The sequence below is a fragment of the Mugil cephalus genome, chromosome 11 (assembly GCF_022458985.1).
Source record: "Mugil cephalus isolate CIBA_MC_2020 chromosome 11, CIBA_Mcephalus_1.1, whole genome shotgun sequence".
NCBI classification, from domain to species: Eukaryota; Metazoa; Chordata; class Actinopteri; order Mugiliformes; family Mugilidae; genus Mugil; species Mugil cephalus.
This window is the reverse complement of record NC_061780.1, coordinates 2,522,845-2,537,093: the sequence shown is the minus strand read 5'-3', so window position 1 is coordinate 2,537,093 and position 14,249 is coordinate 2,522,845. Positions and strand designations below refer to the sequence as shown.

The following is a 14,249-nucleotide window of genomic DNA, read 5'->3' as shown; positions in this document are numbered from 1 at the left end:
TGTTGCGTGTGGGACCAGAATAACTGTCACTGAAAACAAGTGAGCGCCACTGATATGTGGGAAGCTTTCCCAGCTCACCAAACTGTTCTCTCGGCACAACGGAAAATCGTGCCGTCCTAGGAAAGCATGGGCAGACGTGGGCACTTCTGCGGCCCAGACCGCTCTGCTTTGTTTTTGATTTCATCACAGTGCGCCCTCACAGCGAGCAAACAAGCCCTTCCAATCAAATGGTGATTGACGGCTTGGCTGCGAGCCTCGCCTTTGCTGTTGTACACATTTTTCCTCGCCACGGGTTCCACAAGGAAATGGTTTCTGTCATCTTACCCTTTTCCCTCCCCCCTTTAATCATCCTTCTCCCACTCCTTCCGACTTTACGCTTATTTCCTGCTCTTTTTCAGGCTCGGTTAATTTTGTGTACACCTGTTGACTCTCATCTTCCCCCTGACTCCCCAATCTAAATGTTAATGTCACGGCTGCCCCCTAAACCTCCTCTCTGCAGAGGCTCACTCTCAGCCAGTAGGTGTGTTTATATAGAAGTGCTGTTAGGATGGTGGTTGATTCAGGACGTGTTGTCATTGTTTGTTGCCCACCTGAGTCAATGTGTTACCAGCAGACAAGGTGTCCATTTGGGACATTTTAGCAGTAAATGAATGAACACTTTTCAGGTTTGTGTTGCGACATGTTTCTCGTCCACTTGAACCATCAGTATACTAGCATAGCCTACAGAATAAATTCAATATAAAATAAGTCTGTAGTGCCTCATGGAGGTCTCACTTTTTTTCTTATTTTTAATCCTCCAAAACACTGTCTGTCACAGTCGGCCTCTCATCTCTGTCAACTTTCTCTGCAGTGGTTTAAGAGGAAAACGTTTGCAGAGACTGTACACTTGTCTAAATTGCTTACAGGACACTGTGTTTGACAGCTGTGCACAATGCACACACGCTATCAGAGGCTGATCAGTAAAACCTCCCCAGCGTAATCAGTGTTGTCCCAGACCACAGATTAGAAGCTATTATCCTTCTACCTGGAAGATAAAAAATCTATTGAAGTTTTAATGAGTGCCAAGCTGTTTACTTATCCCTTACAGAGATAAAAGATGGCCACAAGTTAGTTTGCTTCAATGCAAAATGACTCAACATGCAGCTGTCCAGAGCTCAGAAATCTTGCGCTCTCCTCAGGGATGGTCCCCGGTTAAACGAAGGACCAATAGTAATCCTATCTTGACTGTCACTGAAAAATCTTCACAATGCAATTAGCATTGATTCATCCCAGATTAACTCAAAATTTAAGTCAAATGAGAACAGTAACAAATAAGCAAATGGGAGCAGCAGGTATAAAAAAAGTGTGTTTGAAATACAATGAAAATTGGCAGTATGGTCCTTTAATGGTCGCTAGCACTGCAGACACATTCCTACCAGCCTGAGGACAACCAACTAGAAAATCCAACTATTTCAAGCTCATCACAGTAAAAACGCATTGCATGTGATTGACTATCAAATTCACGTCAGCTGGGTTTTAACACTTCCTCCCGTAAACGACTGTGCCTCTAACAGCATCCCAGCGTGACCGAAGCAGCTGTTGAGCCTCCTGTTTTAACCGTACCCGCACTGGCCTCCGTTCCACTGTTTCCCTGCTGTTTTAGCTGTTTTAAACTTGCCTGTCTCTTTTTCCACCTCCCTCCACAGCTTGGCCTCTCAGTCCAACTTGCTCTTTGGCAGGGAGGAGGGCCTCTGCTGGTACTGTACTCTTTCCACTAAAGCCAGCTGCAGCACACTGCTTTCCCAAAATATCCCCTGCAGAAAGGAACCTCAGCACAGTTTTGAAACTTTTACCCAAACCTGCTGTGGAAATGAAACAATTTTTATCATGTACACTATATAAAAACAATTATTTTTTGAAAATGCATTGAAAGAGAGAAGCTGTTACAACTGCATTACAGAATTAAGCAGCTGAGTAATGCTGGACGGTCCTTCTCCTTTCTGTTTGGACTTTTATTCACTTGTGCCTCCTTCTCTTTTGAAGGTCTTAAAAGGAAAGTAGATATAGTCTGACATAGGTGTTTTTTAATCTAATCATATTCAGCTGACATATTATAGTAGGTTACTAACAGTATTTGAATATTGTTAGCCTAATAGCATAATTGCATAAGTCGTTTTTGACTTACTGCTACAATATCAATAAAACACCACTGTGCTTGCTAAAAATGTGTCAGAGTGCTGGTGTCTACAAGTGGGATTCATTAAAATTTACACAGGCTGGAGTTAAATTAAAAACAAGATAACTTCTTAAAATCTTAAGAGTTACTGATTGAGGAACTTGAAACATTAGCTGTCTGTTAATTTGTGTAGATGGAGTGGGAGTGTTAAGATGCTGTGAGCTCTCTGCTCAGACTGAAGTCGCTCATTGATTTAGTATTCAAGTTTGCCTCCTCTAATACAGTACTAACTTAACCAAATGAAAGTCTTAACTGCAAGCAGTGCTGACTGTGATCTGTCACATCTAATAACAAACTGTTATAACACATAAACTTTAGTAAAGCGGCCCGATTTGAGATTTGAAGAAATCTTGAACAAAAAAGCAGATCATTTTGGGAAACACGGCTGCAGCTCACCACACCGCACTGTGACCAAATGTCTGCTTGTGGCTGTGTTCGCGTGTTGTTCATGCTCTGGTTGGGGGGGCGGGGGGTAGCCTGCCGCTCTCGCCTTCATCACTGTCACTGGCCCGCTGACTCGGCTGTTTTCACTCGCCACAGCGGCGGCACTCCTGTGGCACCACCATCCATCTACCTGCCCCGGCCCGAGCCACGGCGCTCAGCTTTGATGAAGTGGGTACAGGAAGAGACACAGTGAGCCTCGCCACCACCAAGGGATCTCTGTGTGAGAGAGAGAGAGGGTACAGAAGGGGAAGAACTTGTATATGTAAGACAGCAAGAGTGCACAACTTTAAGTGTGTGTCAGGCAGAGGAAGACATTGGGCACATTTGAGTGCTGTGGACCAAGATGGCCTGGAGGAATGCTATCTTAAATTCCCCTCTCAGACTGCCAGTAATTGAGGGAATATTAGAGATACAGTGCTGCAGATGGCTCATGATATGACATATTAGAACATACCCGAGGGGCGAAACGCAGTAATTGGGAGCTTCAAATTCAGATCTTCCATGTCAGGCTGGGGGAGAAGGAGCGATAGAGCGAGCTCTAGCGGGAAAAAAATGATGTCGACACCGTCAAAGGAGCGAGCCACAGTGCAGCGTCAACAGCTGGTGTCAGCCCCAGTGACAGGTTCGACTCAGCCTCCAGCCAGCGGAGGAGGAGGAGGAGGAGGTGGAGGCTGAGTCTGAGGGTGGAGGGGTTGATCAAAGGGTTGTGGCAGGTAGGAGCACAGACAGTGACACAGACGAAAGCTTTTTGGCACATGATTTTTGTCCCGAGCATCCTAGGGCGCGTGCACAAAAATGATCTGTACAGCAGCTGAGTCAAATGCTGGAGTTGTGTGCTCTCCTTCAGGCCACAATTATACTTTCAAAACTTATGAGTGCAATACGGGATTCAGAGGTGGGTGTCTAAGTATGCTGATTAAGATAGCAGCAGAGAAGATTTTGAATAATTGTTAAGCAACTTCTTTAAATGTATTGTAGATCAGAGAGGGAAACCTGAACGCTGGGCTCGTCTAAATACTGTTGGTGGACACTGGAAGTGTAGCAAGAGTAGCACAGGGGCAGAGGATCATCAGCTTCAGTGCATTGTTTATGTCTGAGAAATATGCATTCAGGCACAGTACGGAGTGTAGGCCAGCTGTAAGTCCTTTTTTTGTCTAAAACAAGTAGTTGCATGTAATCTAATGTGACAACCAATGACAACCATTATCCATTCGTTAGAAATGAAAAGATCTATGTATTTCTTGCTATGCAGTCTTCTACCTCCTGATAAGCCTTAAAACTCTTTCAGTATTGCTGGAGCTTGCCTAGATTTGCAATCAAAAGCTCGGACCAGTGTCATTTCTTCAAATTGTTCTAAAAGCTACGTGAGCAGCATTATTTATTTTTTGAAAAAACACTAACAAAGTATCACTGCCTCAGAAACATCCTCCACTGATGCCCACATTCAGCTGTAAAGCTCGACAGATCAGAACCGATATGTAAGAGTGTTTGAGCTGCATGGCTTATGGACTGTGCTTTTATGTGGATCAGACGTGGTCTTCTCTGTCATGTGTGTTTTCGTTGTCCATCCAAGTTTACATCTGCCTAGTTCACAGCATTGCCTGGGTGTTTTGGGTATTTGTCCAGCACATGTTAATCTGAACATACATTGGTTTGACAGCGACCCATTCTTTGAATTTGTTTACACTAGTGGCTGAACTTTATGTTCCATCCTTGTCAACCTCTGTCCTATTGAGGATAATACACATGCAGTAGTTGTGCATTCACATACAGTCATAACCCTTTTTGTCTTTTCTCTCCCCTCTCCTCCAGGCCTGTGAGCCACTTAACTCAGGGTGCCGCACTGACAGTCAACACAAACCCCAACGTCAACATCAAGTCCGAACCTGTCTCTCCAAACCGTGACCGCAGCACTCCCAGCTCAATCAGCGGTGCCGGCGGAGGTGGAGGGGGCCAGGGTCAAGTCCAGGGACAAGGTCTGGTGTCGGTCGCCTACTCTACCCGCTCGCCCATTGACAGCCTCAGCAGCAACGGCAGCTCATATGAGGGCAGCGACCGGGACGATGGCAACCAAGGTCGAGTCGGGGGTACGGACTTCCACCACCAGGCCGGCGCCGGAGCCCAGCAACCCGCCATGGTCCTACTGCGGCCCTCTTCGGCTGAACCCCAAGAACAGGACGGGACCAACGTCAAGAGAATGAGACTGGATGCCTGGGTCACATAAAGAGATGGAAGATGGGAAGGGAAGTAAGGACAGATGGAGGATGTGTACTTGTGGCTTGTGTACATGCCCCTACCAGCCCCGACGCCCCATGTCTCCCCCTTGCATACACACATGCCTAATATACTATCGACCCAGTAACTACTGTCTGCAAAGGAAACGCATACACACAACACAAGCATGCTAACACACTCTCATGTCGCACGCGTGGACACTGGTACTCACTTGTATGGCAATGTGCATTCACATCTGAACTTTAATGTACTTTCACCAACACACACTGAAACCCACAGTGGGTGGAGCCACCAAAACAGGGATTATTCATCCAAACAATGACCACGTTGGAATTCATTCAGATGTATTTGAATAGAAGTGTATGAGTTTCTAATCAGGCCACAGTGGCAAGTAATCGTACTACTATGTGACACTTCCTGGCAGAGAAGACAAACAAATCAGTCTTGGTTTCCCAGCATGCCCTGCTTTAACTAGAGGCAGGTGGCAATATCCCATCCTCATGTCCTTACTGTTTGTCCACAGTAGGTTTTGCTCTGACATGACTGCTGTATTAAAATCAGCGCCACCAAATGAGTCCACATCGTAGTACACATCCACACGTCCACTGTTGTATTGCTATCGCTCTAGATTTTAGTCTAAGAGCCTGGGCGGCTGTGTTCTTTTTAAAGTGTGGAGTTTTGTCCTCCTGTCTTGACTCTTGACGTTTAGAGTTTGGATTCCCCTCAGTTTTGAATATGAAGACACTAAAATAAAAACTTCCCTCCCGTCCCAGCCAAGAAAAAGGCTCCGTCGAAAGGAGAGTCAGCACTTTGGCACCTCTGTACGAGAATGACAAACCCTGGGTGTTTATTTAATCAGAACCATGCAGACTAGCTGTAAAACGAGGAGCGCGATTCGTTGCTGAGGTAAAAAGACTGCTTTTCTTTCAATCAGGGATGAGCTGCAACAGCTCAACTACACATGACGCAGGTTCTCCTCGTTTCACCAACATTGTGTCAACTGCAGATGCTGAGAAAGGCGTGTGAGTGTGTGTGTACAGGTTTGTTACCTCAACTGCTCTCTTTTTATTTCTTTTTTCTTTTGTGATTTGGACAAATGTTCATTCTCAATTTCATCCTTGAACACACACCTGCAATGCACACAGCTGAAATTATTTTTGTGAAGCAATTAATGTTTTTGAATAGATAGCTGACAGGGAGAGTCGTGAGGTACCATGTATATAAGCAATCTGTAACCTTTGTGGCTTCTGTGTGACAGGGATAAGGTGTATTGAAGGTTAAAATAGATTATATACAAGTATATATTTAAACAGGAGGTCTCAAGGGCAGCTCTGCATCTGGGACATGAGACAGACGACAGGGATTGTGTATATATATAAACTCTATATTCGGCAGGACATCCCTGAACAAAAGAGAAAAAAATCAAACATTGATTCTCAGTGATCGGTCTCTCTTTTTTTTTTTTTATCATTATTTATGCGTGTATATAGAGTGTAATATGTGGACGAGCCAAGAGAGGGTGCTGCTGAGGCAGAAAGGGAAGATGTAGCCATGGTGATTTGGTTTGTTTGGGGTGAGCAATTAGGACTGTCACAGATGGAGCGCACTTTACCTTAACTCCCACCTCAGACACCTGCACACACCTGACCTATAGACACACACACACACACACACACACACAAGGGTTAGACTGATATAACTGACAAGTGAAAAAGCTTTATAATCCGATAATCAGCAGAAAAAAAGAAAATATTGCATTTTGTTGTGGTTTGATTTAAATGTATTTATTACTCTGCAGATGCTGGATAAGACTCTAAACGGAAAAATGAATTGGAAGATGGCGTTTGCATACAAACCTCCATCCAATAATTAATCATTTTAAGATATAAAAAAAGAAATTCAGGAATTTAAATTGTTCAAGATCAGCATTTTAGTTTTTACTGAATTTTGTAGATCCATCCCTCAAAGCCAACAGCAGCTGTTTACACTAAAAACTACTAAAGACCACTGAAGAGCTTCTGTCTTCAGCTTCAGTCACGTGATCAAGATTTTCTACCTTCAGGTTTTTTGCTGATCAGATGACTACTTTTGCAACTTTGGTACAAAAAACAAATGTGTGTTACAGACATATCAGTCAAACTCCAGAACACACAAACACAGATAGTATATGATTAAGTGAGCCAAGGATCCCCACCCCCACCCTCCTCTCTTTTTGTGTTTGTTTTAGAAGTTTACCCCTCCCTCTTATTAAAAGCCATGTATCTATATTGAAAGGTTCTCTCCTTCACCTATCACTGGTTGGCTGTTCTTTTCTATTATGGAGAGATGAAAAGCCTATGAAGGAAATAGAAATGTGAAGGATGTCATTTTCGTACTACTATAAATGTGGCAAGGGGTGATTTAGGGTTTAGTGGGTAGATTTAAAAAAGAAATGTGGTGTTCAAAAGTGCATATTCGTGTTTATTTTCCTAAAAGCACTCTCAGCCTCCATCCGTTTGCTTGTTAAAAGCACTGGAGGCAGAGTTTGGGTATCATTTGTCATTAAGCCGGAGGTTTCAGAACGATTTCCTGATCTTTTAATGACTACCTCCCAAATCCAACGCAGACTTGTCAACTTTGGGTTTTACCACCATCCAGCCACTGCATCCTTCTCATGGGCAGGCCCTCATCACCTCCCTCTCGCCCCTGTCACTCACTTAATCTGAGACGGCCACAAAGTCGTGCATTCACATTTCATTACAGGCAGCGGGTGTCAGCGCTGAAGTCAAATTATTTCGTGGTCATTTCCACGGATAAATCAACACCCCACCCCACCCCCTCTCCAACATGCAGCTTTACCACACACACACTACTCCCATCAGCCTCTCCTCAGTCCATCACTTATTTCTCGTTTCCTTTTATTCCATCTGTCACTCACTCACACATACTCTCATCCTCTCCGTGACAAGTGTCAATATTGCTTTTCTGAGCATGTGGCAGCGTGAGCATATAAATCCCCCGAGTGTAAACACTTTGACTGTTAAGACTGTTGTGCCCTGAGCTTCGAACAAAATAAAACAGGACCCCGCGTTTAAGTCGGGGGTCATAGGTTTGTCCAAGGAATAAACTAGATGAGATCCTTTGCGACAGGACTCACAGGGGATTTGTTTGTCAGCAGGTGGGCCGAGAGCTCTTATGAAGCCCTGACGTGTTCCTTAGAACTACACTAGAAGTCGTTGTAATCACAAAACTGAAAGACAATCGTGCTGAGAAACACTTCTATGAACGTGCATACCCCTCCTCCCCTTGAGAAAGCGATACATGCTCCTGTATAATGATGTTTAGAAGTCTCACTCACTTTCCAGTGTTAATTTGTGCTGGTGACAGTCTGTTTTTAATTGTTCTCTGAGAATTGATATTAATATTATTCTTATCATCATCATTGCCGCTGATGGTAGCTGTCATGATGATAACCTTTTTTTTGTGTAGTTTTAGTCATTTTGTTTTATTTGGATTTTGATTTTATTTTATTATATAAAAATATTCTATAAATATATTTTTAGTTTTTTGGGATTTGTTTTCTTTTTCTCTTCAAAAAGGGTGTTACTAATGTTGCACGATTTTTATGAATCAAACACCACAGGCGTAGTGATGTTAGCACACGTGTGGCTGTGGATGGATGGAGGCGACTGCGAGGGAACGCTTCAGTGCTGCAACTTTGAGTCTAATGTACAAACTTCTCATGAAGGGAGGGAGGGAGAGAGGGAGGGAGGGAGGGGGGCAGGGGGGAGTGACACGTCTAACTTATTTCTGACCAGACACAATGATGTCAATGCATGGACGTTTCAAAACAAGAGAAGAGTGATATCATGTTATAGGAAGTCAAATGTAATATTGACGCAAATACACATCACACAGGATTACATTTAAGAAAAAAAAAATTGAAATTGAAGAAAAAAGTTTAAAAATAAATTATAGCTAATATATTGTGTTCGGCTAGTCTGCTTTTTGTTGTAAAGATAATTTTTTTTGTTGTTTTTGGAGAATGATATACAATTTGTGTATATTTTCATAAATAAAGTATGCACTGATATGTTATTACAAATTCTATACTGCTTTTACAAAAAAAGTGTTTGTTATTGTACCAAAGTATCCATTGGTCCCCTCTTACCCTCCTCCTCTTTTTGCGTATGTTTTACCGTATTTTATATATTAAATAGACAAGTTGACCTACAGAAAAATATTGAGTTTGTGTCATTTATTCAATAGTTTGTTATTCTGATCTGTGGAAGCACTGCCATGTTGTTACCGCTAGAGGGCACTGTAACATCTAGTATTGATGGTTGAGCTGTTCATGAGTCAAAAAGCTCAGAGTTCCAGAGTCCAGAGGTGGTCAAATCTCAGTAACAGGAACAGCTAAATGTCCGAGGGACGGGGAAGGGAAGGATGGACATTTTGTTCTTACTGTGAAGCCCTCAGAGACCAATCTGTGAGCTGCAAATAAGAGTGAATTATTCAGCTAAATTATTCAACTGCTGAGAAGAGTCACATTTACTATTGTATTTAGGTGTGGGGATGTATTTAAGTGAGTTGCTTCCTTTTTATATTAATATACTTCCTGATTATTTTTATTATAATCGCCTTATTTTTTATTGCTTTTCATTACAGTTCAGGAGGAAATCTTTGGTGCTTTGGTACAGTCATCCACCACAGTTGTCTTCCATGAACATCCAGGCCTTTTTGAGGGCCCGAGGTCACCAGCGTGTTTTTCTTTTCTCAGAATTTGCCAAACTACTGATTTGACCACTCTGCTATCCCTCTGAAGTATTTCTTCTTTCTATTCAACCTAAGCTTCTAAATGCAAATGGAATCAACACCAGATTTTTTTATCTGCTTAAATGATGAAAGATTAACAAGGGAATACCCCAAACAGCCCAAGAAATAGCTTTTAAGTCAACTGTCCAGTTACTTTTGGTCCCTTAAAAAAACAAATGGCTACATATTAAAAGGCTGAAATTCCCGAACCCTTAACTGCTGCTGAGCACAGCTTGCTTCCCACAACCCATATTGACCAAGAATAGCAGGATTTTACAATTAAACTTTATGTAGTAGCTCAAGTATTTATAATCTATTACGCATGTATTATCTGTATAGCCATTTAGAAGTCAATTAAACATGGCATTGTCTCCTGCATGCTACACATATGAAGCTTACATATGAAACGGTTGATGCGATATTAAAGAAGAACATGACTGATTACCATAGCAATGCGGCTAAATAAGGGTGGTTGGACCCGTGTGGCAAAGAAGCAATACCCAAGCAACCGCTCACCCAACCCAACGCAGGACTGACCGAACTGACCGTAGCCCGTCATCTGGCACCGTCAGCTGGTTTGAGTACAGCAGCCGTTGAGCTCACGTCTCAGACAGACACACTCTCCTGGCTCAACAGGCCTCTAATAATAACCACACATGCTCAACAGCCTAATCAAAAGTCAATCTAGACAGTGGAGGACCACTGTCTGCCAGGCAGCCCACGCTGGTTCTTTCTAGTCAGTCTTTCTACACTTAACACATCAGTGAGTGTCTTGACTATGGCTCAAACATGTGTGAGGGTAGTATATCTTAACAAGGCCAAAAGGGGTATATGGTCTGTCACTGCCACCCTGTACTTAATGCTCATATTCCCTAATGCCGCATGTCCATCAGCTGCACTGATAAAGTGCTCATGTATGTGATAGATAGATAGATAGATAGATAGATAGATAGATAGATAGATAGATAGATAGATAGATAGATAGATAGATAGATAGATAGATAGATAGATAGATAGATAGATAGATAGATAGATTCAACAGTTTCCTGTTGAAGGTCCTCAGGTTCCTCAGGAAGTAGAGTCTGCTGCAACCCTTCGTATACACGGCTGTACAGTTGGTCACGCAGAGACAGAGATGCAGAATAGTGTATGCACTATCTGCATGGTCCTATACCTAAATGGTTCTGCTTTTATATAGCACTTTTGTACCTATTGGCACATCCAACCACAGACATTCACACAGTTGCAACTGGGAGAAATGTATTGTTATCATTAAGATAGATCTGTTAAGATATTAATCGTCATTTTCACATGACTCATACGAGGGTATCAATTGTAGATTTCCCAACAAATTTTGAGAAAGCGAATTTGTGATATATGTGGTGTATTTGTTGCACAAAGTGCCCTTAGTGGCTGCTCAGGCAGAGAAGCTGAGAATCTGTTGCAAGTGATCTTCCTCTTTCCCATACAGTGTGCTTTCTGTGTTGATGGGTGTGGCCCGTGGCCTCTCTACCAGACCACATCTAACTTCATTTCTGCACTTAATTAGATTACTGTGTGGGCATCTGTTGGGAGACAGAGACACACACCAACAGAGGAACTCAGCCACCTCTACTTGGCCCAATGGCCACATTTCTTGCGCGTCATTTATCTGTATAAAATTAAAACATGATTTTCTTTAAGTTCCAACCTTCCATGTGAATTCCTGTTTAGGAGGATGTTGATATGTTGTTATGATAATGTTGACACTGGAGAGGAGATGTTAGTTGGACTCATCCAGTATGCATGTTGGATGTTTCTCTCACACCAAACAAAGCTGGACATAAAAACAGTCTCCATCCTCATCCCCTTGTCTAAGACAGAAGGTCTTAAAATTTATGTGGTCAAATTAAATCATGATTTCTGAAAGTGGGTGAACTTCTGAGTCTGTTCTACTAATAGTTCATATTGCACCAGATGAGTATCAGTTCAAATATCCAGGGCATGCCTCTTTCTAATATTGTTCTCATGGGCTATTAGAGTGATTATTCTTCATTCATTCAGCCATTCCCGAAGTCTTACTCATCCACTCATCATGGATTACAACTTGCAGCTGTCATTAGCAGATTGCACGCCTCAGTGCAACTTGCATTCTATTTTGATACAGCCTGGAGACCAATGGTTTGATGGGCAGTTCGATAGTGCTGTACTATACTGGAGTTAAATCACACATAGACAGTATTGTTTAGTCAGGACAGAGGCTGAGACACAGCTACAAATACTTGTTTTAGGACCACAATAGATTTAAACTAAACTGCTTTAAACACACATTGAAGCAGTTTGCAACAAACAACTAGTGATCCACAAAGGGGAAGTGGACTTTCTGACTTGTGTTTTTCTTGCAATAAACCCATTGTCATGTATTATTACATTATTTTAATGATGCAACTTGACAGCCACAGTCTCTATTGTTGAACTTGAAGTGCACTGCAAGTTGTGTCATCATCACACCACAGGACATAAGGAACTTTCATCTTGGCTTCAGTTTTTAGGCATCAGATCAGTATAAAGTGCTCAAAAATTCAGTCTAACGATTTTCTATAATAACTATAGTCTATAATAACAGAACATTTCGCAACAAAACTATGTTTAAATTACTGTCTGCAAATACTGCATGTATACTCGTGTTGGGGTACGGATTTTGTTCAAGGTCTTTGCATCTCTCTGGCACCAGCATCATGGTAAGTCACAAGGTATTGAAAACTACTGAGAGTAACACAGTGGTTGTTGTTTCCTTGGCTCCTCGTCCCTCACCGGAGGACTGCATTCACCTAAGCAGAGTTCTTAGAGTTCTTAGCTCTTATCCTGTGTTTTGTTTTCATTTTGAGATACCCATTTTGTTATGTCCTGTACAAACAAAACTCAATTGCAAACAAAAAGAAATATATATAACAGTGACCAAACAGCTGTGGCATATAAAGATGTAAATGAAAACAACCATAGATTGGGTAGATATGTCAATATGAATGTAAAGCACTTAGACTACTAATAGATAGAAAGGCGCTATACAAAAATAAAACCATTTACATGTCTGACGTCACATTTTAAATTTAATGTTGGAATCCTCAGAGGATGAGTGCTGATGATTTTGTTTAACCTCCTCACTGTCCCTGTGGACTATAGAGCATTTCTTTTATTCTCTCCCATGTGTCATCGTGTCTTTTCTCATAAAACAGGACTAACTAAAGTGGAACAAACTCCTCCTTAATCATGCTCTGCACCTCCACCACCATGCACACCAATACCATCAGGGGTAAATCAATGGAGATTGATGGTAGCTGGCAGATGGCTATCAGAGCACACATGTGCACACACTCTAACACAAAGAGCTGAAAGAGATTGCTGTCGCTCTTAATGGACTCGTATGGACCCACCTCCCCCGTGTTAATCAACAGCGATCAATAGTCATTGGTCATTGCTGGACCGATGGCCACTGATCTTAAGAACTATAACAGAATTTCTGAGGATGTGTCTGTGTTGCAGTCGGTAAGAAATAAGAAAATTAAAACAATTAAATCCAAGAGAATTAGAACCAACGTACTCATGGGTGGACAATCAAAGATCAGAAAATGTGTTGAGTTGTCTCAAACACAACAAAACTCCATAAACAAAACCAATTAGCAACCATGCCAAAATATTTATTTTTTGATAACTAGGGAACTTGTTACTGAAAACTTGGCACGCATTAAACATGTGTGTCTGCAACAGGGTTTTATTATGTTATGTTGCCAAGGAATAAAATTTTTCATGCAGCTGTCAAAAATGGATCCAACCTCCGAGTTGGTTTAGTGGCGTCCATTAATTTGGCCATACAGTATGTCCTCAAGACTGATGTCTGAGTCTGAGCCAGCATTACTTTAATTACGCTTGTGTGTTTGAAGTGTACCTGGCTCCCTTGATGCCCATAAAGCCCACATTGTTTTAAATGAAGCCATGTAATTCATTGTCAGGCTCTTTTTTTACAGCTTTTTTTCATATAAACCTCAGTATAGTATAAATGTGACAATCTGTGGACAACATGCTGACACATCAGAAGTGTACTACCTGATCATGACCAGATTTAGTTTCAAACTGCAGTGTAAAATAATCCAATTGTAACATTTTTTCTCAAGTTAACAGCTTCAATAATGATGTAGTATTAGTGAAACAGTAAACTATTTTTGCTAAGAAGATGCCACCAGTCCAAATTGCACTTTATAGTCAAATTCTTCTCTTCGATGCACATCTGTTATCCATACCGGAAAATGGATATTCATTTATAATTTGACTTTATTAATAAAATATAAATCAGGTTCCTCAAGTGACTCAGTCACTATTTAAATATGTATCACAGTGCTTAATTCTATCAGTGTGTATTCCGTTACTGCTCTCCTCTCAATAAGCAATAGGCAATAATACATTTCTTCTTCTTAACACAATTAGCGGTTGTCTAGGGTAGGACAGCTCTATTGGTGGGGGAGGAGAATAGGAGCATGCCAGACAGCTGCCGTAATACCATTCCAACACTTCAGCCTTGTCACGG

The 14,249-nt window shown here is 41.8% G+C and overlaps 1 protein-coding gene across 10 annotated transcripts in view; it reads left to right on the top strand.

The window, feature by feature from the left end:
- The window catches only part of mef2d (myocyte enhancer factor 2d), an 83,496-nt gene extending 74,380 nt beyond the window's left edge, over positions 1-9,116 (top strand). For 5 of the 10 annotated variants that reach the window (XM_047597791.1, XM_047597793.1, XM_047597789.1 and 2 more), the window contains 2 exons: positions 1,686-1,736; positions 4,472-9,116. In XM_047597791.1, the coding sequence (XP_047453747.1) occupies positions 1,686-1,736; positions 4,472-4,883 (463 nt within the window). In that variant the 3' untranslated portion in view covers positions 4,884-9,116. The remainder of the gene's footprint in view (positions 1-1,685; positions 1,737-4,471) is intronic. The other 5 variants (XM_047597794.1, XM_047597796.1, XM_047597795.1 and 2 more) reach the window with 1 other exon arrangement.
- Positions 9,117-14,249: the final 5,133 nt, after the last annotated feature.